The 21,958-nt window shown below is 57.3% G+C and overlaps 1 protein-coding gene across 1 annotated transcript in view; it reads right to left on the bottom strand.

Moving 5' to 3' along the window:
- The window catches only part of TSPOAP1 (TSPO associated protein 1), a gene marked incomplete at its 5' end in the record, with an annotated part of 67,561 nt that extends 62,740 nt beyond the window's left edge, over window positions 1-4,821 (bottom strand). The window contains one exon of the mRNA XM_084219305.1: window positions 4,543-4,821. Within this exon, the coding sequence (XP_084075431.1) occupies window positions 4,543-4,821 (279 nt within the window). The remainder of the gene's footprint in view (window positions 1-4,542) is intronic.
- Between the last annotated feature and the right edge of the window lie 17,137 nt (window positions 4,822-21,958).

Here is a 21,958-nt window from a genome sequence, read left to right as displayed (position 1 = left end):
AGGGGCCAAGAACATATTTTATTTTGGGTCACATTGACTAAAATCCTGCTCTAGTTGCCCAGGCTTTGGCGTGATTAGATAGGAAGGAATTGTTCCCTGGCAGGGTGGGCAGGGGCTGGCACAGGGTGCCCAGAGCAGCTGGGGCTGCCCCTGGATCCCTGGCAGTGCCCAAGGCCAGGCTGGACAGGGCTGGGAGCAGCCTGGGACAGTGGGGTGGGACTGGATAAGCTTTAAGGGTCAAACCAAACCACTTTGAGATTTTGTGATTCGAGGTTGGGATCAATGTTCTTGCTCATCTTGGTCATGGCAATGGCCAACAGCAAGATGGTGTGACAGCCCTGTCCCAAATCCAGTTTATCTCCACCAGCCCAGAGGAGCCGAGGACACGGTGAGGAGGCACTGCTTGGTGTCCCTCACCTTCCACGTCCCACACAAGTGATCTGGCCAAACCATTTGGACGTGTCCTTGCACAGAAGGCATGAGCTTAATCAAAAAAAGGAGCTAAAATGAGCATTGCCTTCCCCTTCCTAGTCTCACTTAGCATTGTTTTCCATTCATTCCTACAAATAGAGAGGCACTGGCTCTTCCTGGCAGGCAGCTGCCTAAGATGGCCATGCATCCATAGTGCTGCAGCAAACAGCACTAAGGCATTTGCATGAGGCTGTGCACTGCCAAGCCAAGGAAAGTTAATTTACTCAGATTTTGAGCATGATGGAATACAACCTTTTAATTGGGATTGCAAGAAATGGCAAGAACTGGCTCCATTGCCCAAGGTCTCCCTGTCCTACTGCCATCTTTCATCCTGCTGACCTACCTTTCCCAGTCAAGGGTGCAGCTCTGCACACCCCCAGACACTAAATGAAGCTCTTCAGCTTTGCCAATGGAAAATTTGAAGCTCTTGAAAGACCATAAATTCCTGCAAAAGGCACTGAGCTTATCATTAAATGCAGCTTGGCCTGAGCACTTGATGTGGAGGATATTTACCAGCATTTTATACTTCTTCCTGTGTCTCTGCTTTGTTTTATTAAGCCCCACTGGGACCAACACTTTTTTGGTTTTGTTTTTGGTTTTGTTTTTTTTTTTGCAGCTATTTAAATTCCTACTCACTGGAGGGCTCCTTGAGTTAAGCATTTTCAGTTGGGTTTACAGATTTATTGAATATTCTCAGCTCCACATGACCTCAAGGGAAGCTGAGGCTAGGATTTTAAGAAATTCAAGTCCAGAGCAACCTCTTGTGATTGAGAAGAAGTCACAAGAAATAGCTCAGAGCACCCTAACTGCACCCCTTGCCTGTGTGGTTCTGGGATGGGAACAGGGAATGGTCAGCTGCTGAGCTCATCCCTTCCATGAGTGATCTGGGGAGCTTGGGGAGATGAGTAATCCTGGAAGGGAAGGATGCAGGGAATATGCAGAAAGTGAACAACTTTGATCCTCTTCCCTTGTCCAGTGTAGGGCACAGGGAGGGAGCCTTCTCTTCAGCCACCCACTCCCAAACCACCCTGAATTTTCCAGGGCCAAAGCAGATACCGCTGCAGCAGCATCCCCTGGGAGATGCAGGCAACTGAGCTCTTGTGGGTAGTGCTCTAAAATCCATCTGACAGCATTCTGGGAACTTTCCAATTTCCAGACAGACTGTATCTGTGCCACTTTAACCCCATTCTTCCTACACAGACAACATTTTTCTCCTCTAATATTCATTATTTGGATTGGGATCCTACCCCTGCAGTGCCTGGAGATTCCCAGCAACAAAGTAATTTCTTATGTCCACACAGAAATTTTGGGAAGCAGGACCAGAGCAATTCCAAGGGCCCAGGAGGAAGGATACACTTGTAACAACCCCCCAGGCAGCATTATCCAGTGGGGCCGTGGTGGGACACACTGCTCTGCGAGGAGCTGGGAAAGCCTGCAGTGCCTTGAGGCTGTAGGGACATGTGACAAATGGATGGAGAGATGTGAGCACAAACCTCAACAAGGAAAATTCCCACCAGGCTATGGAGAACATTTCTCTGGTGGGATCCCAGCCCCTAGAGATATTCAAGACTTGCCTGGTCAGAACATGATCAGCCTCTTCCATCTCGGGAGCCTTCTGGGGGCAGAGGCTGGATGGGAGGCTCCAGGTGTGTCCCCTCATCCCACCTCCCTAACTCCAGAGCTCCTCTGCCAGCTCCCAGATGGGAGAAGGGCAACAGCTCTCTGCACCCTGCACTCAGGAGAGACACAGGCAAGGACGCCAAGATTAACTTGACCTACAGAGAGTCTTAATGCCTCTCCACAGCCTGTCCCCGAGGGAACGGCTGAGCATTCCATCCCAGCTGTGCCAGAAGCTGGGACACACAGCAAGAGCTTCATCATAAAATCAACATCTTTAATCAACTCTGTCAGCGATGAGCCCTCAGGAGGCTCTTCCCCACACCAGGAGAGTACTCCCTGGAGGCAGCTGTCCTGTTCACATAATGCAGCTCTGACATCCCAAGGACAAATATCCTAAAGGAAGCTCGGTTCTGGCAGCACAACACACAGGGTGTGTCCCAGCCTGGCCAGGAGCAACCAAGCTTTGGAAGGGAGCTCTGCAAGCCTGAGTTGGCCCCAGCTCTAACACAGCACCTTGTCGTCAGGTTGGAGGGTGTTGCTTCACAGCCCAGCAGCACCCTCACTGGGGACAGCAGCACTGAGCTCTCTCCTGGGGCTGAGCTGGAAGCCTTTCACATCCCTAAAGCCACTTGGCTCCAGGAGAAACTGCTGGATTTTTTTTTCCTAGGAAAACAAAAGGTGATCTTTCTGAATATCAACATCAATGTTGTACTGCCATGGTACCACCAGCACCACCCCAATGACATCACAGTGCCACTGTGGCACTGCCATGATGCAGCAAAGTAACCCCGGTCCCACAGCACCGTCAGTCTGGCACCAGAGCACATCAAAGCACCACCAGCCCACCAGTCCCACCACAGTACATGGTGTTCTGATGGTTCTACTATGGTGCTGCCAGAATGCCATGGGAAGGCTTCCACCCAGCTAGGAGCCTCAGGATGGCAGGAAAACACTCAGTGCAGCCCAAGGACCAAGGCAAACTGGATGGCAGGTGCTCAGCAGTCACCTCCATAGAGACCAATGGGGGGACCCCCTGCAGGGATCAGCAAGAACTGGTGCACTGCTCCCATCCCACAGGTGCAGTTCAGCTGCTGGAGCATCCACAAACACACCTCTGAACCAGCCACCTGCCCTTCTTCCAATCCCAGCCTTCCCACCCAGGCTCCACCAGGACCGAACACACCCTCCCTTGCCAGCCAGCTCTCCCAAAGGAAAGTGTTCCAGGACACACTGGGCAGGGCTTGTGCCAAGCTGGTCTAGTGGAAGGTGGGCTGGAATGAGATGGCCCATAAGGTCCCTTCCAACCCAAACCATTCCAGGATTCTCTGAAGACAGTAAGTCTGGCACAACTGACTGGACTCCTGGGATACAAGAGAGGGGGGGGAGAAGAAATCCATCCCATTCTGCTGTGCCATATTTTGACTGCGGTGTTTTGGCACAGCCAGGGCTGGGGTCAGAGTCCGACCAAGGTTCAATGTGGTCTTTCCCTAAGCATCACAATAAACAGCCCTTCAGAACGGACCCTTAACAAACTGGGCTGCCGTGAAATCACGTTCTCCCTCCGAGGGTTTCCAGGGGCGCCCTTTCTCCCGCAGGCTGCTCCAGGCTGCTCTCCAGCTGGGCTCAGCAGCACAGCACAGCCTTGCTCAAAACACCCCTGCTAAACCCCAACCAGCACTGATCAGCTCTTTTCCCCTGTGCTCAACAAGAAAAGGTCAAGAATCATTTTCTTCCCTATTTTAAAAGCACCACAGGGCTTCCCCAGATTCCAGGAGACCTCAGGAAGATGGCTGATGTTCCCCATGGGAAAGGGTGGCAAGCTGTCCTAAACAGGGTGAGCCAATGAACTTCTGTGACCTAGATCAAGGCAGTGAGATCCTGAGGAAGCCTTTTGGGCTGTTTTTAAGGAGATGCTGCAGGGGCCAGACATTGCACTACCCTGAGGTGCCTGGATGCTGACTGCAGGGGCCGGTTCCTCCTGCAGTGGAGGTGCCCTAAGCCCTCCAGGGCTCCCCAGAGAGGAGAGGGGATGCTCTGGAAGAGGGTGGCAGTGAATCATGTCCCTGCCACTACCTGCAGAGCCATTGATGCTGCCGGAACGGGCACATGCTGCAAGGATGGCTCAGTCTTGGCTGGTGCAGGGCTGTGCCTGTTCCAGGTGGGCTCTGCCCAGCGCTGGTTCCGTTAGGGCTCCGGCAAGACCCGGCACTAGCTCCAGCGCCTTCCAGGGCAGACGCAGCTGGAAATCCCTGCTGAAGGGCAGCAAAGGCTCCTTTCTCTCGCGCGGGTGCGTGGCAGCGGCTGTGGCAGGTGCCGGCCTCACGGGGATGGTTTTGTGGATGGCTCAGCCGCAGCCCTGCGCTCCCAATTCCCCGTTCCCGTCTCGTACCGAGGTGACATCCTCCCGCCTCTCCCCCAGAATGAGCAAACACAGCCCGATCCCCGCCTTACCTTGGGGGGTCTGTCTGTCCGGTCCATCGCTCGCAGCGGCCTGACGAGCTCCGGTGCGGAGTGAATCCGCTGGGCGTCCGGCGGAGGGACGCAGGGGGTTCCCGAGGACTCTTCCTGGGGCTGGGGTGCTCCGTCCTGCTCCGACCCTGGGGATAGCTGGCAGCCGGCCGTGTCACCCCCTGCGCCTTCACGCGTGTCCAGGTCCGGGCGGGCGGAGGCGGCGGGGACACTGCTCTGCCCCGGGGCCGCGCTGGGCACGCCGCGCTCCGGCTCTTGCATGGCTGGGGCAGGGCTGGGCTCACTCGGCACCGGCCAGGGCTGCCCGGGGCGTCGGGAGCCGGCAAGGGAAAGCCGAAGGCATCAGAGCGGCGGCGGGAGCAGCCCGGGCCGCGCTCCTCCGTGGCGGGACCGGGGTTGGGGGCGGCCGCAGCAGCAACATCCCCGCACCGGGGCTGGCTCCGTCCCGCACCGGGAATGGCTCCGTCCCCGCCCGGATCCGCGGCTCCCCGTGCGGAGGCTGCTCCCGCCGCCCTCAGGCCCCCGCCGCCCCCGGCCCCATGACGTAGCGGAGGGGCCGGGGGAGCTGCCAGCCCCTCGCCGCGGCCCCGGGCAGCCCCCGGCTCAGCCGCTGCCGAGTCATCAATACGGAGCCGGGCCGGGCACCCCGGGGGGCCGCGCCGCGCCCCGGGCCGCCAATGGCGGCGGCTCCGCCCGTTTCCACGGCAACGCTGCGGGAGCGGGGTCTGGTGCCTATTGATGAGGCGGCGGCGCTGAGCCGCATCCCCCTGCAACGCATCCCCCCCGCACCGGGGCCGGGGAGCCTCGGAGCCCCACACGCCGCCGGGATGGGGGTTTGGGAACAGCAACTGCTCGGCTCTGCCCCAGGGCTGCTCAGCTCTGGCCCTGGATACCCGACTCTGGCCCCGGGATGCTCAGCTCTGGCCCTGGATACCCGACTCTGGCCCCAGGATACCTACCTGTGCCCCAGGAATCCTCAACTCTGTCCCGGGGATGCTCAGCTCTACCCCAGGATGCCCCGTTCTGCCCCAGGGATGCCCATCTCTGCCTCGAGAATGCTCAGCTCTGCCCCAGGATGCCTGATTTGCTGCAAGGATGCCCACCTCTGCCCCTGGCTGATGCCCAACTTTGCCCTGGGGATGCCCTCAGCTCTGCCCAGGATGCCTGGCTCTTTCCCAGGCATGCTTGCACACCTTTCTTCCGTGTGAGCTAAACCTCGATACCTCCCAGACACACCGTCCTGGAAACAATCCTCTTCTGAAAAGGGCTGGCCCCCGCCTGCAGCACGCCCAGGACAAGTGGCAAAGCAGTGGTGCAGGCAGGCAGGGAGAGGGTGGTTGATATGATCCTTGGTGACAAGAGTTCGCTGCATAACGCCACAGCCAAGCGGGCACCGCCGTCCCCAAGCACACGGAGCAGGCAGGCGTGTGCTCTGTCTCTCCCTGCCTCCTCCTTGCCATGCTGTGTCTTTGATAAAGATCACATCATACATCGGGCTGCACAGTGTTAGTGATGCTCAGGGGAAAACCACTGGGCCACCCTGGGGGACATCTGTCTGGCCCTGGTTCCCAGGGTTGCTGATCCCAAAACCCAAGAGGGATTGAAACCCAAACCCCTAAGCAGCTGGGACAGGTCCTGCCTCCCCACATCCTTGTGTGTGGTGATACCTCTCAGTCCCACCGCTGGTGCCTCCCTGCTGCGGCGTGGGGGGTGGGGGCGTTTGGCATCTCACACGTGCTGCTCCCTTTGTGGCGGTGGAGCCACCAGGACAACCTGCCTGGGGCCACCTTCTCCAGAAGAGATACAGCGGGGGGTCTCCAGTGCCCCTGTCAGACACCGCTTTGTAGGCGCCTCCTTTGAGCAGCTTCTCCAGCCCATCTCCATGGGCAGATGTGTCACCTCTTGAACCCAATGCCATCAGCTGTCACGTCTGCCTGAGCCCAGGCAGCACAGGCAAGGCACCATCAAGACAGCAAATTCACTGCTGACTGCCATGGGTGTAAGACCCACTTGGATGGCTCCTGTGTGCAGGGAGTTCTCACTGGGTCTGGCACTCTCTCTCACGTCTGGGTGTGGCTACAAGGCGCCTCTCACAGTGTGGAGGACTCTGCCATCCCACCTGAATCCCAGATCTGCGAGCCCATTCCTAAGGGGTGTTTGTGTATGGTGGAGGGAAGCCCCAAGCTTGTAATGAGCAGAAAATGCAGCCAACAGACCAAAGGGAAGATTCCAGAAAACTGATCCCACCTTCCTGTGTCTTCTGGTACTCATGTGTAGAGGAATGGTTACAGGGTAGAGGTCACTTTGACCTTCTCTCATTAGCGGACCCAAAACTGGTAAAGTACCAAACCCAGCTTATCTGAGTTCCTTGCACCTGCAAAAACATTGTGTCCTTGAGCATAGCAGTAGTACGATAACAGTAATGAGGATGAGACGTGAGAAGTAGAAATCTAATTTCTCAAGAACGAGGAAGAGCTGATATTGTAGTATAACCAATAGATTGTTTAGCTTACAGAATATGCATGAGCTTATTACTTGTTGTGTATAAAAGTCTGGTGCTTATCAATAAAATTGGAGCTTGCTGATTCTTACATTAAGAGTCCCAAGACTTCCCTCACCACGACACTCATGTACCCTGAAACCACCAGCTTATGTGGCTCCTTCTGCTGCAGGAACAGGTCAGGGTAGATCTCACAGTCTCCCACCACTCATATCCCCTCAGTTCCTGCCCATGGCTGTTCCCCCTAGCAAGGTACCAGGCAAGCTCTGCAGGTGCTGAACCAGTGTGGAAGAACACCCAGGCACTGCTCAGCTCCCCAGTGAGACAGAACAAGCAGGTTTCATTCGGCAGAGGCAGCAGCAGTGGGAGGAGAAATGCACCCTGATAAGATCTCATGTGGCTCTCCCCCACTTGGTTTGTGCTTCCAGTGCCCTGTGCTGCTCACAGGCTCTGCTTGGCTCATCTGGAACATGCTGCCACCACTGACCCCGAGAATCTTTCCCCTTGTCCCACCAGTCTGTGCCAGACCCACCTGGCTCCACGGCACTGCTGGGGCCTGCTGCCCTGGAGAAAGAGGGACCAGGGATCCCCCAGGCTCAAGTCTGTATCCACCCACAGCCTTCAGTGAAAGCCCCAGTTAGGTGAGGTGAAGGATGGGGTGTCCTAACGCAAACTAACCCTATCCCTAACCCCACACCGTTCCTGGGGAGAGGATATCTCCTGAGGCCCTGAGCTTGGGAAGCTGGAGATGATCTTTCAAATCTTGGCCAGACTACAGCTGGATAAGTCCTTAAAGTCTTATTAAGTCTACTTAAAAAAGTTAGAGGAAAAATTTATCTGGGCTATTGAAGACTCAGTGGGTTATGAGGCCCCTGAGCTCTGAGTCATGAAGTTCTCGTGAGGGCTATGGGGATGGGGTGCTCCAGGTCCCTTTGGTCCCAGGGATCTGCTGTGGGGCTGTGCTCCCTGCAGAGGAGACCCAGAAAGATCCTTGAAACTCCCCAGGACAGGGGAAACCACAGGCTCAGGGAAAAGAGGTGATGATATAGAGAAAATTAAGAGCAACAGTGACACTGGAGAGCTCAAGATCAACAGCTCAAATGTGGGGAGATGACAAAGGATCCCAGGAGAACCCTCCAGCAGCTCCCACTGCTCTCCAAAGGTCTCCAGGGAGCCGGGTCTGTGCCTGGTCATGCAGGGACAGGGATCCAGTGCATGGTGCTCCCTGTGCTCTCCATCAGAGAGCAGCAAGGATAGGGCTGCTCCACAGTGAGCAGCAAATGGGAACCCACATGTGATCCAGAAAACACAGCATCCTCAAACCCCAGGGGGCCATCCCAGGCTTCTGAGCAGGACAGTGGGATCCCTGGACAGCCCCAAACAAGATCAGATGAACCAGGACAGGGACCCCAGCCAGGATCAGGAGGAGACAGAGCTGGGGCTATAGATAAGGCCCCAGCAAAGGTGCATCCAGCCAGGTGCAGGGCCAGAGACAAACTGGTTGGTCTGGGCTCCAGCCAGCACATGTGGCTGGAGACAAGATTCTTATAGTGATGATCCAGGGCCTGCTGAGGACACCAGACCCAACAGAGCTTTACTTACAATATCCCAGCCAAGGCCTGAAGTACCAGGGCTGAGCCTCACTGATGCTCCTGGCCCAGCACCTGCAGGTCCTACAGGCAATTAAGTCCAGTCAGTGCCTGATGAGTCCTCCCCTGGTTTTGGGGATTCCAGCAGGGACTGGAGTGGGCAGGGTGAGCTCTGCTGGGTTTTGGCTGGGAAAGAAGTACAAGAATGAGCATGAGGGGCCAAGGCAGCCCTGAGGGAGGTCCCCAGGGTGTGAGGACAGTGACATGCGTCAGCACCCAGGAGCACCTCCAGGCTGAGGTGATTGGCAGGTGCCAACCCATTCCCACCCTCTTTCTAGCAGTTCCCTGGGAATGGCTCCAGCACATGATCCCTCCTGTCTCTGTTCATGAGCCATGCTGGTGGCTGCAGGGATATGCAGTGACACAAGTGGGCACCTCCTCTGCCAGCAGAGCCCTCCAGCTCCCGTTCCCACTTCCTGAGCCTGAGGTCTGATGTGTCCTGGAGCAGCTCCAAGGAGAAGATGCACATGGCCACATTCCCCCTGATCCTGCCAACCCCAGCAGCACATGGACACTGGCAGGGAACGGCTCCACACTCTGGTGCAGCACTGGGATGGAACCCCTGTTAAAAATAACCTAGAAAAGTAATGTGCTGGGTCAGCCCTGCCAGGGGTCACAGTGAGCCCCAGCCCCGGTAGCTGCAGCATGGTGTGGCAGCACCAGTTCAGGCACTGGGGCTGTGGGGGAGAGCCTGGCAAGAGCCTGGCTGGGCTCTGTCAGTCCCTACAACCCTTCCAGAGCCATCCTGAGAGTTCTGGGTTGGACACCCCACACCCCCCCCTGCCCCCAGAGGGGTCTCAGCCCCAAACCCTGCCCTGCTCGGGGCATTTCTGGGTCAGCCTGTGTGGCATCAGCCAGGGAACAGATGAACACAGCGAGGTCCTGTGGAGATTGGGAGCTCACCCCAACAGGGACAGGACACATTTCCTTGCAGTAACCTGCTAAAATGCCTTCAGGATTGAGGCATCCTCCAAAAAATCGATGGTTTTATTTAAAAAAAACAGGGAAAAAGTAGCATTTTCTGTTTTGCTGCTCTCAGCAAGAGCCATCTTTCCAATTGTCTCTCCTAGTAGTGATCACTGAGTAGTATCTGTAACCACAACAGACCTTGGGCATGAAGATTTGATATTTATCCTTCCTAATACTTGAATGCACATTATTAGGAAGTAAATTTTCGAAGCTTTTGCATGTTAAAAATGTGAATTTGCTTTTTCCTCCCAGTGCTCACAAACTGAAAGCTGTTCAGGGCAGTCCACAGTGGCTGCTTGTGGTTTTTTTTAGCCCTTTTTCATTTTTACTGTTTAAAAACTTGTCTCCTTGTGACCATGACGACAGTTTTGATTTGATTTTTTTTCCTTCCACATCCCCTTTGAACAGCCACAAAGCCAGGGAACATGAGAAAGCTGGGACAGCAAGAAGTAAAACACCCCAGTCATTACTGGACAGCTCAGTGAAAGAAAAACACCACAAACTCAGTAACCCCCCCCCTCAAATGATCCTGAGACTAGCATAAGTAGTTTTACAAAATGTAAAAACTTTCCACTGGCATTTGGGTTATTTAAAAAAAAAAAGTATTTTGAATATTTTTTCCTACTATTTTTAGATGCTCTCTTCCACAGGCAGGACATGGGGAGTCAAAGGGACATTGCTTGAAGGGGTATTGGGAGCTGACATTTGGGAACAAGGAGCAAACCTCCTCTGTGGAAGCTGTGTTGGTTTTAGACCCCCAGGAAACACAGGCCAGGGCATGTGGATGGAGGGAGACTGGGAATGTAGAAGGATTTTTTGGCTTCACGTGGCCTTGTGACCATGGCTGGTGCTGCCATGGGACACAGCAGCTTTGCTGGTGACCGTCAAGGGACTGAAGGAGACAGTCCTGTGCCAATGGGCTGAAATTTGCCAGCTACCACCCCCAGTCATGGTGTCCCCCAAGGTCCCCAAAGCTCCAAATCCGGAATGACCCCACTGCATGTGGCCCTGGGCAGAGCAAAGAGCTTTTCCCCAGTTCTCAGGAATTGCATAAAAGAATCCACAAGTCAATACCAAGAGTTTTATTTAGCAGTCCCTCACCCTGCTGAACCCAGCAATCACCAGGAACCCCACAATGCCTCCCACACTCCATGTGGCTGTCACTGCCCAGGTCTTCCCAGGACTTCCCCATGTGGAAAATGAAGATGGGGAAAAAATGTGCATGGGAGGCTTTGCTGCCTACCTGGCCTCTCAGTGCGAGGCTCATGCCAAAGGGATGTGTCCTTTCAGTGGTGTTCATGGGACACTGCGTTGGCCTCTCCCACCCACGTGGCCATCCCATGTGCCAGGGAGACACGTGGGGACAAGCAGAGCACCTCCAGGAGGGTGGTGGAGCTCTGGGTGGGTGCTCCTGGCCCGTGGCGGCTCCCGATGGGCTTGTGGGTCTGGCGCTGCTCCGTGCTCGCTTCTCCGTAGCCCACAGTACACTCATCCATAAAGTAGGAAACACTACACCCTGCAGTGCTGTTTAGTAGTGCTTTCTACTTTATGGGTGACTGCACTGTCTCTCAGTCGCTGTCGGCGGCCGCTCTCCTCCGGCGTGGAGCTCCTTCCCCCACATGGGGCCACTGCCACACCCCACGTGGCCCCGCCATGGGGCACCTCCGGCCTTGGTGTGGCCACAGACATGAATGGCAGGTCTGCTCTGGCCCTGGGACAGAGAGCCTACGGCAGTGTCACCTTCTGGGAGCCATGCCAAGCATGGGGGACATCCTTATCCTGTGAGGGAGATCCTGCCTTGCCCTCCCTTGTCCCCCCAAAAACCCCATCCTGAGCACAGGGAACATCCTCACCTTTTACCCATGGGTGAGACCCTACCTCATACCCCATAGTCCCTCCTCGAGCCCTGTCCCGGGTGCAGGGGACACCCTAACTTTTTCCCCAAGGCAGGGAAGCCATTTAATATCTCATCCTGGTCATAGGGGACAAGGAAGGACCGCACATCAGACCCCATCTTGGTCACAGAGAACCCAAATGCCCTGTCCCTGCTTTTAATGCCGGGTCCACATTGCAAACCCCATCCCCCCCTCTCAAACCTCATCCTAGGCACAGAGGACCCCATGGGGACACCTCTACCTCCCATCGCATTCCCAGAGGACCCTCTTGCCTTGTCCCCATAAGGGAGATTCCACCTTGAGCTCCATTGCTGCCCTTCAGACCCCACCCCAGTCTCAGAGGACTCCCACGTTTGGACCCCAAGGGTGAGATCCCACCTCAAACTCCATCCTGGTCCCTCAGATCCCATCTGCATCACAGAGGGGCCACCATGACATGTCCCCATGAGGGGACCCCACCTAAATGGCATCCTGGCCACAGAGGTTTCCTTTACCTTGTCCCCATGGTGGTAAGCCCATGGCAAATGCCATCGGCGTGACGGGGACCCCCTGCAGTGCCTTGTCCCTGTGACAGAGATCCATGGCAATGGGTCCCTCTTGAAATGTCCTCATGGAGACCCTCCTTGTTCTCCCATCCTTTCCTGAAGTCCCCTTTGACCCATCCCTGCCCAGAGGTCACAGGAGCACGCTATCCTGGTGCTCCGCTTCGCCCCCCCCTCGCCCCATCTGCCAAACACACGGAGATCCTTCAGATGCCCCCAGAGTCCTCTGGGGTAACCCGCACGTTTGAGACCACCCAGCCCCAAGAGCCTCACCTGCCACATCAGCCTCCAAATCCACCCGGTCCCGTCCTGGCTGCCACCAAAAACCCCCTGGGTGCCACTTCTGCTTTGGGCACTTCCCGCCTCTGCCCGCCTGCCAGCACGGCACCTCCTCCTCTGCCACCCCATTGCGCCCCCCTTACCTGTCATCGGCCCCCGGCACCCCCCGCCCCCCTGGCGGTGGCACCGGGGCTGCCCGCGCCCCCCATGCCGCTGCCCCGGCGCCTCGCCCGGTGCCTGTTACCGGCTGGGCTGCGGGCGGCTCTCGCTGGGTGCCGACGGCCCACGCCGGGCGTGGGTGACCCGCAGATGCCAGTGGCCCACACCGGAGATGGAGGTGAGCGCCAGGTGCTGGTGGCCCAAGCCAGGTGCTGGTGGCCCGTGCTGGGCGCCGCTGCCAGTGTCATGGGGTGCTGGCCGGGGAGCAATGGGCCCCTGTGGGGAGCGGGGCTGCTTTTAACCCCATCCTGCCCACGTGGCCCCACACAGGAAGAGCCGTCGCTGCGAAGCAGATAACGGTGCCGGTCCCACCCAGCGCCGCCCCGCAGCCCAACCGCAGCCGGCCCAGCACCGGGCCAGGAAGCACCAGCCGGTTACGCTCTCGTGGGCTTTGCTGCTGACAGCGACAAACATGTTTGTACAAAAAAAAAAAAAAAAAAAGAAGAAAGGGGGAAAAAAAAAGAGGTGTTTGCACAGGGTGACAGTAACTGATTCCACCTCCCACGGCTGCTCGGCTGTACTGTGGCCCCTCGCTCCATCCTAGTGGTGGGACCTGCATGGGGGCAGTTCCTGCTCATGGAGGGTCCAGCAGTCCGTGGCAGGGGCTGCAGGACTCAGGGGCTGCCGGCTCGTTGGGGTGAAGCAGTGGAGACATAGATGCCAGCGAGTCACAGTCCCTAAACCTTGCTTTAGGAAACGCATGGCGCAAGCGGCTTCCTGGAACCTCTCACCCCCTCAGGGCTCGGCCGCACCAAACTTCCTCTGGCCTCGGGCAGCTGCAGCGACCAACAGGGATGTGAGGCCCCGGGAAGAAAACTGAAAGCTGGGTTTGGAGGTTGGCACATCCAGGTCACAATGTCCCTGGTGACGGCACTGGGATGGTGCTGGGACACAGAGCAGGTGGATTTTGCACAGCTAGCACCACCCCATCCCATCGCCAGGGTAAACCCAACACTAAACTAGATGAAAACCTACAAACTAAATCCCCAAAAGTGACCAAAAATGGGGCCATGTCTGTCCCTGCACTGGTTTTCGTGTGCCTCTGCCAAAGGCTTCTTTTTAGGCCAATGCAATTCACTCTCAACATTGATAATCTGGACAGAAATGTGTTAAAAACCTGTGCTGGTGAGGTTTGCAAGAGGCAGGGGAAGAGCAAAGCCAAAAAGAACCAAGCAGCAGCACCGGCAGAAGTGATTTGACTTGAGCTGCATATGTGCTGATGGCAGCAGGTAAAGGAGGCTTTACAAGAGATGGAATTGGTCAGGAAGCCCTTTCCAAACCAAGGCTGGTGGGAGTTTCAGTGGAAAAAAACAATCAGAGCCCTGTGCTTGGGCCACCAAGGGCAGCCCTGTCTCCCACCCTTCCCTGGCCTTGTGCCTCTCTCCATCCCTTATGGTCATGGGGCTGGGGACACTGTGTTCCCTGTGCTGGAGAGAAATTCGGCAAGGAATGTAAGTGCTGTTGGTGATGTCTCCCAAGGCCCTTTTGGCAGCTCTGAGCCCAGGAGCATCGTGCTGCCTTGCCAGGGGCCTGTGGTAGGCAGACATTCATTCATGGCAGAGGCCACCACGTGCAGGCTGGGTCCATGGGGTGGCCTCCTGATGCCAGATGACTTCAGGTGCCTCCCAGACTGGCCCTCCTGGGGACCTGAAACATGTAAATATAATTTTTGGTATGAACCACAGAATATGTTCTTTTGGAAGGGATCCACAAAGATCATCAAATCCAGCTCCTTGCCCTGCACAGGACACCAAAACAATCCCACACTGTGCCTGAGAGCAGATTGTTGCCAGCCCAGAGACCATCCTGGAGACATCCCCCAGTGCCATCAGCCACCTCAGTGCCATGGCACACTCCCCAGCAGTGTCATTACATTACTCCCCCCAGTGTCATTACAAGGGGTGAGAACTGCACAGGGTACAGGCAACCACACTCTTACAGCAGAGAAAGGAGCCTTTTAGGGGAGCAACCAGAGAGAGATTTGGCCACAAAAGTGCTGCTGAGGGACATTCCCCCTGTGACCCAGGGTCAAGGCCATGCTTCTGGCTAATGACAAACTGGTCCCTGATAAATATTGCAGGCTGGGAGGAGGGGACAGGGTGAGAAGTTGGGCGCCGTGAAGAAACCTGAGTTTGAGGCTGACCGTGGGGCAAAGCAGGATGAAAGTATTTCTGAAGAGAGGTGGCTGGAGGAGACTGCACCCAAGGACAAAATGTCAGGGGAAAGTGAAGCACGTGGCCAGAGCTGGGGATGTGCAGGATGACAGCAGGGAGGAAGCTGTGCCTTCCCAAAATGGGGTCCCTAGCAAGCAGAGCCCTGCCCAGCACCTGCCTGTGCTGCTGAGGGGCCATGCAGAGGGGCCACAGGCACTTTCCCAGCAGAGAAGTGGGGGGAGGCAACGCTTCCTCTTTCCCCAGCCCAGCACAGATGGGGGATATGACATTTTGGGTCCTGGGCTGGTTTCCTTCTGCCTGCTTGGGTCTCAGAAAGGAAGAAATCAGCAGATCTGGTTCCTTGGGCTCTGACGAGGTCTCTGAAAGTCTCCAGCTGATGATGAACTTACCACATTCCCCAGCCATTGGTTAATTTACTGGCTGGCAAACAAGGCTGTGGGAATTCCTGCTCCAGCTCTTGGCTCTGCATTATTTGGTCCTGCTCCACTCATGTCCATCTGAAGGAGCTCCAGGAGCTTTTTGGGGTTGGGAGAGGCTGAAGCAGCTGCGTTTCCTCCCCTGGAAGCCTCATGAGAATATCTGGTCCCCAACTTTCCCAAGGCCCCCTCTCCACACTCTGCCCACCTGCTCAGCGTCTCCCAGGGGCTTGCTGATGGACCCCGGGGGGCAGCTCCCTGAGACAAACCATGAACCCCCAAGGCACCACTCCCCCACTCTGCCTTCCCCTGCCTCGTCTAGGGCACCTGGATGCAGGTCAGACACTGCCATGCACCCCAAAATTTCCTGTGCACGGAGCACCGCGGGTGCCTCGTTCCACCCTGCAGCACCGAGGTCCCCGAGCCCGCAGGGCTGTTCCTTTTCCAGTAACTCTCCCAGTATCGGGGAGCGCAGTGGGGCAGGAGCCCGAGGCCGGGGCAGCGGCGCCGCCGGGCCCAGCGCTCGGCAGGGGGAAGGGCCCTTGTCGGGCTGTGCAGCCCAGGCGCTGCGAAAGCGCTGATATTTCTTATCGGCCTTGCAGCAACTTCCCCTCCTTGCCTGCGGTTGCGGCACTCGCTGCCGGCAGGGGAAGTTCTGCCCTCAGCCCAGGGCTGGGAGACAGCTGAGCTCCTGCCGGCGCCTCAGCCTGGCCTGTGAACCCTGCTCGGTGGTGGGGACAGGCAGCTGCCCTGCCATGCTCATGTGATTCCCATCCATCCAGCACCCCATGGCTGCATCCATCCAGCAGCCCATGGCTGCATCCAGCAGCCCATGGCTCCATCCAACTGGCTCCTTGTGAAGGAAGAGAAGAGGGGAAGGAGGAACAGGAGGAGGAGAAGGAGGAACAGGGTGGTCTCACCCAAACCCTCCCTGAGCCACCTCCACTGCCCCGGGGCCAGCAGGAAAGGGGCCAGTTGAGCCACTGGACGCACAGCCAAGCTGTAGCATCTCCTGGCCAAGGAGGCCCCAAAGGAGCCGCAGTGTCTCAGTCAGGCCACCTGTTCACAATGAAGCCTAATGACACCATGTCCCCGTGTCCTGAGAACGCAGGACAGAGGCACGGGGGGGTAGGGGCACGGCTCTCTCTTCTCTCTGCTTGACAGTGCAAAGAGTGACCTCCTAAACCCCCCGGGGCAGAGGGCTCTGAGCCCTCTCTCTCCAGGAGAACAGATGCTAGGGACATCTGCAGCATCAAAAAATCAGGACTGCCAAGCACTGCCCCCGAGAACTTTTTGGACGGGAAGAGGATGGTCTGCCACCATCATGGCAAACCTTCAAGGAAGAACTGCAGCACCTGTGGCACGGCTGAGAGGCCACCCCTGCACTCAAAAGAGGAGCTGTGGGACCGGCGTGGGCCGAGCTCCATTTCCCCACCGGGCACGGGCTGAGGCCCTGCGCGGGATGTCCGGGGAGCTCCGGGAGCGCTCCCAGCCCCACGCCCTGCCCGCTCCCCGCCGGTGTCCCGGAGGCCGGGCAGCAGCGGGGCCGTTAAAAGTGACTCAACCAGAAACTGCCGGGCCAGGGAGGCGGCGGGCGGGAGGCAAATGAGAGCGCGAAGGGAAACCTCAAAAAGGCGAAGTGACGCGGCGGGCGGGGGACACGGCGCTGGATTTGCCCAAATATGGAGAAAATCGCGGCCCGGCTGCGCCAATGGCGGGCGCGGGGCGGTTGGGCCGGGGCCGGGGCTGCTCCGTCACTTTCCGTGGCACCTGCTACCGCCGGCCGCGCAGGTGGGGGAAGGGACCCCATGGTCCGGGGGCGCTGGAGGGGCCCCCACAGCATCCGCTGCTGCAGATGTGCGATTCCTGTTTCCTCCTCTTCCTGGGATGGAGGATGCTGTGGGACAGAGCCCAGCAGGGATACCGGGAAGGAGGGATGAGAACCACGAGGCTGGGCTGTGGATTTCCCAGGGCAGGGTGGGCTCAGGAGGTGCAGGGCTGAGTTCTGTGGTGACAAACCCTGCTGTCCCTTGACCTTGGTCCTCCCAAGATGAGGGGCAGGAATAGCTGAGCATCTCTGAGGGCAAGAGACATGGAGGAGGAGGGACGGGCAGTCAGGGCTGCCAGGAAGCATCTCCCCGAAGCTGGCATTGATGGCACCTTCCAGCGCCTTTCCAGGCCAGCTATGCAGTTCCAAAGCCCACACCTGGCCAAGGGGGTGGATCCTGCAGCCACTGGAATGTGTTGCCCTGTGCCACACACTTGGGCTGTTTGGGGACCAGAGGTGCAATGTCCTTTCCCAAAACAAGTTCCAGGGCTCTGTTTGGGCACTCAGTGGTTCTTCTGCAACTGCCCATGTAGAAGAACCATTCCCTGGGAGGGGAAAAGCCCCTTCCAGCACCAGCATCAGCCTGGGTGACATGCAGCTGGCCAGGAGGAGGGAAGGACAAGTACCACCTGGGATGCAGCAGGATGTCTGGGAGACCTGGGGATGCGGAGATACCATCAGATTCTCAAATCCCTCCTTGGACTTCAGCTGTGGTCTCACTTTGTCATGTGCCCTCAGGAAATGTGTCCTCAGCACCACCAGCCACCTCCATTACCAAGCTGAGACTCTACTCTGCCCCTCCCAACCCTCTGCATCTCCCTTCTCATGATGGAATAGACCAGGGAGGTGAAAGATCTCAGTCTAGAGAAGGGTTGGGAGCCCAGGCTCCAGAACCCCAACTCTGTGGGCAGACCCGTGGGTTTGGAGGTGTATCCACCATGAAGCAGTTAGGGCTCTTTGCAGACAGCCCTGAACTCCCAAGAAGTGGATGTTCCACTTCCAGGTGCAGTTTGCAGGCCTCTGTCAGGAACCCACCAGTCTCTCCCCTTCACAAGGCAGAGCCTCCTCCTTCCACTGCAGTTCCTGAGGGGAAAGCACCCAGAGGACCCATCATGCATCGGAGCTCCCTGTTTCCTCACAGATCCCCTGAGCAGGGAGCACATCCCAGTTCCTTGCCCACCTGCCTCCAACCCAGTGCACCAGGGTCCCCTTGGGATGGGCACATGGCAGCTGGGCCCTGTTCCTGCCATGCTTTGAGAGCTCTTGTAGCTTGACCCCTCCCCACCTCCCCACCTAAATAAATTGACCCCCTCCTGCTGCTGCTCAGACGTGGCCCTGGGCACCTCCTCTCCCCACATCAGACACAGGGGCCTTGGTGGCTTCTGCCCATGTGCCCCAACATGGAGGTGACAGGCAGGATGGGGCACCCGGGCTTTGCCATTCTCACTACAGCAGCATTTCACTCCAGGTACCAGGACAACTCAGGTCACCTTCCCTATCACCTCCACCTGCCAAGGTCTCCTCAGCCAGTTTCCAAGGAAAACAGTCTTAAGCTGGGGTCTGTTTGGGGCTTTTCCCCCACCCCTACCACCTGTCCCCAAGGGTTTCCACATCCCTGAGGTAAGCAGTTCCCCCAGGCACACAGGTGGCCAAAAGGCACCTGGGAAAGTCCAAATCCACACTGCGAGCCAGTGAAACAGGTAAAAGTGGATTTAGAGTGAAGCAGGACTGATTCTCAGAGAGTAGGAGCACCTCTCCTATCAGGAAATGCTGAGAGAATTGGAATGGTTCAGCATGGAAAAAGAAGCTTCAGGGTGACCTAACTATGACCTTCCAGTACCTGAGGGAAATTACAGGAAAGATGAAGAGAGACAATTTGCAAAGGCCTGAGTTAGATGGGATGTAGGGAAGGAATTGTTCCCTGGCAGGGTGGGCAGGCCCTGGCACAGGGTGCCCAGAGCAGCTGTGGCTGCCCCTGGATCCCTGGCAGTGCCCAAGGCCAGGCTGGATGGGGTTTGGAGCAGCCTGGGACAGTGGGAGGTGTCCCTGCCCATGGCATGGTGGGAACAAGACATTCTTTAAAGTTCCTTCCGGCCCAAACCGTTCCATGATTCCACGGTGCTGTTGCCAGCGCCGGCAACACCTCAGTGTAGCAGGCACAGAGCAGCCCCCGGGGGCAGAATGGGGGTCGCCCTGCCTCGGCCCCCAGTGTGCCATGTACATCTCCCCTCTCCTGAAGGCCGGGTGGTGCCGGTGAGAGGCCGAGGGCCGCCTTGCCCCGGCTGTGGGCAGGCCCCGTCCCCGGGCAGCGCCGGAGGGGCCCCGCGCAGGTGGGGACAGGCATTTCCCGGCAGCTGCCTCTGCAGAGGCACCGAGGCCTCTGCGGTTTGGAAAGTCGCTTTTCTCGTCCGCAGGGAGAGCCAGGGTATCGGTTCTCAAAACCCGCACGAAAATCCACTGGCTCGTGTTTCCTGCCCTGGGCCTGCCGCCCAGAGCTGCCCGGCTGCTCGGGCTGCCAAAGCGGCGGCGTTTTCGGGCCTAGCTGAAACATCCGAGCGTCATTTGGTGCAGGGGGAGGAGCCGCCCTGACTCATCGCAGCTCCCAGCCCGCTGACGCTTTTCTCTCCCGATTCCCACTCCGGCTGCTGCCACACATTTTTCCTCCCGTTTCTTCAACGTGAGAGCTCCCTGCCCTACTTTTTGCAGCCAATAAAGCTCCGCATCGTTTGGTTTTTTTGCTCGTACATACCCCAGACAGCTCCGGGGCTGGACTCTCACTGAAAGTGCTTTTGGGAGCCTTGCGGGAGCAGAGGATCGCCGGGGCTGTGCGGTGTGAGCTGTGGGCCCGGCATGGGCGGCAAGGGAGCTTGCAGGGAATGGGCTCAGGGGCCAGCCTGGTGAGATGCAATGCATTCCAGGAAGTGCTACAGGCACAGGAGGTGCAGCTTTCAAGGACCACCACCTTCATTTTCCTCACTGGGGTGGCTCCTTTGCATCTGCACTGCAGCTTCGGCCAGTTTTACCTCTACATATCCTGGAGCACTTGGGCTTCTAGCAAGGGGTGAGGTCTCTGCAGGATTTCCAAACCCCCTCGGTTTCCCTGAGGCGCACAGTGACAGTGCACACTGCTCCCTGGGGACAATTTCCGAAACAAAGTTCCCAGCCCTGAGCAGTGACTGCAGCTTCCCAGGAAGGGAGGGGAGAACCTCAGAGCCTCAGCCCCACAGCAATCCCAGTCAAACAAGCCCATCCTGCTCAGAGTCCTGTGCAGAGCCCTCTCGTCACCTCCTTTGCATCATGGGCCAGGGGACAAGGGTCCTGATGTGGCTCCAGCACGGCCATTCCCTGCAGCCAGGGGAAGGCAGTTGGACTGAAAGGTGCTGTGAAACAGCAGAAAATGGAGCTTGTGCCTCAGTCGGTCTCCAGCAGTTCCCCAGCCCCAGCACAAGACCATGCTGCCACCCCGTGGCACTGCCAGCGTGAGGCTCCCCAGGCTGGGCATGGCAGGGGGCTGGATCTGCCGTCCAACATCCTCCCAGCCTGGCTGGAGCCAAACCCTTGCTCCCCAAACCCGTTTCCAGCCAGCTGGAGAAAGAGCCACTCACCTCATCCTCCTTGCCCCCTTCCATCCTGAACATGTCAGGCTGCCCAGACAGCCCATGGCTGCAGCTTTTCCAGACCATTCCACAGGGGATGAATGCATCTGGGGGGATCCCAGGTTATGCTGTGCCATTCATGGCACAGCTGGGGCAAAATTGCCCTCCAGAGCCCAGAGGTGCATGCCCAGAATGCCTAAACCCGAGCATCCTGCAGAGGCAGGCCCTGGGCTGCTGGGACAGTCACACCTCTTGTCCCACTGGCCTATTGGGAATTCCCAAGGTCCATCTTCTGCCCAGAGTGCCACCCAGCAAGCCTGAAGGATGATTCACCAGTCAAGTTAAGGGCTTTGATTTTACCAGGGATGTGCAAAAGTCATGGTCAACTCCCCTTTTGACTGCAGAACCAAACCTGCTGCTCCCTGTACCCAAGAGGAGAGTCCAACCCCCAGACCAGGGGCCGACGTGCTCTCAGGTCTTTCCGCAAAAGGTGACCTGCACCTGGAGGAGTTTGCTGGAGCTCAGAGCCCAGCAAGGACTTGACTTGGCCCTGGTCTACACTGGGCAAATACTCATTACTTCAGCACCACATCTGCAAGGGCCCATGCAAAAGGTGGCTTAAGGCACCTTCCCCTCCAGCTTCCTTGTGCTCCAGGCTTCTCCCACCACATTTCTGCTCCAAATCTCCACAGGAAGCCATGCTCTGTCTGACCCGGGGCACCTAGGACTCATTTCTCATGGCCAACTCTACAAACTAGAGCAGTGCAGGCAGGGCATCACCTCTGCAATCCTGGCAGTGTGACTCCTCAGGAGTCCTGAATTCCCTGTGCTGCAACTGCTTTCATCCCAGACCAAGTGCAATTATCAGGCTCTACTAGTTTTCTATTACTTGTCTCCAGTAAACAAAACTTGAGCTTTCCAGCTCCAACACTATCTCAGGGAAAAGAAAAAAAAAAAAAAGTTATTTCACAGAGCTACTGTTTGAGGACTCGGCCCCTCTTGATCAGTTGGAGCTGCTGAACTGAAACAAAGTAATTCAAGAAGGCCAAATCCCTCGGGAGTTCGTAGTGTTACAGACACTAAACTGACACTTGTAACAGTCAGATCTGCCCAATAGGAGGCTCGGTGGGTGTTTCCACCCTTGCATGACCACCCCAACCAGTGTGCAAGGCCTGGTGCTGTCTCCCAACCACACCAGCAACGGGCTCGTCCTGCTCTGCCTGCCCTGGAGCCCAGCAACAGCCAGAGGATGGTCCTGGAAGCTCCATCCTGCTACCTGTCCCTTGTACAGGACCTGCAGGCCCAGGGCTCCATGACCTCCATGTAACCAA

Source organism: Fringilla coelebs (genome assembly GCF_963513975.1).
Source record: "Fringilla coelebs genome assembly, chromosome: 20".
Classification (NCBI taxonomy): Eukaryota; Metazoa; Chordata; class Aves; order Passeriformes; family Fringillidae; genus Fringilla; species Fringilla coelebs.
The sequence above is the reverse complement of the archived record's forward strand: the minus strand, read 5'-3'. Positions and strand labels throughout refer to the sequence as shown.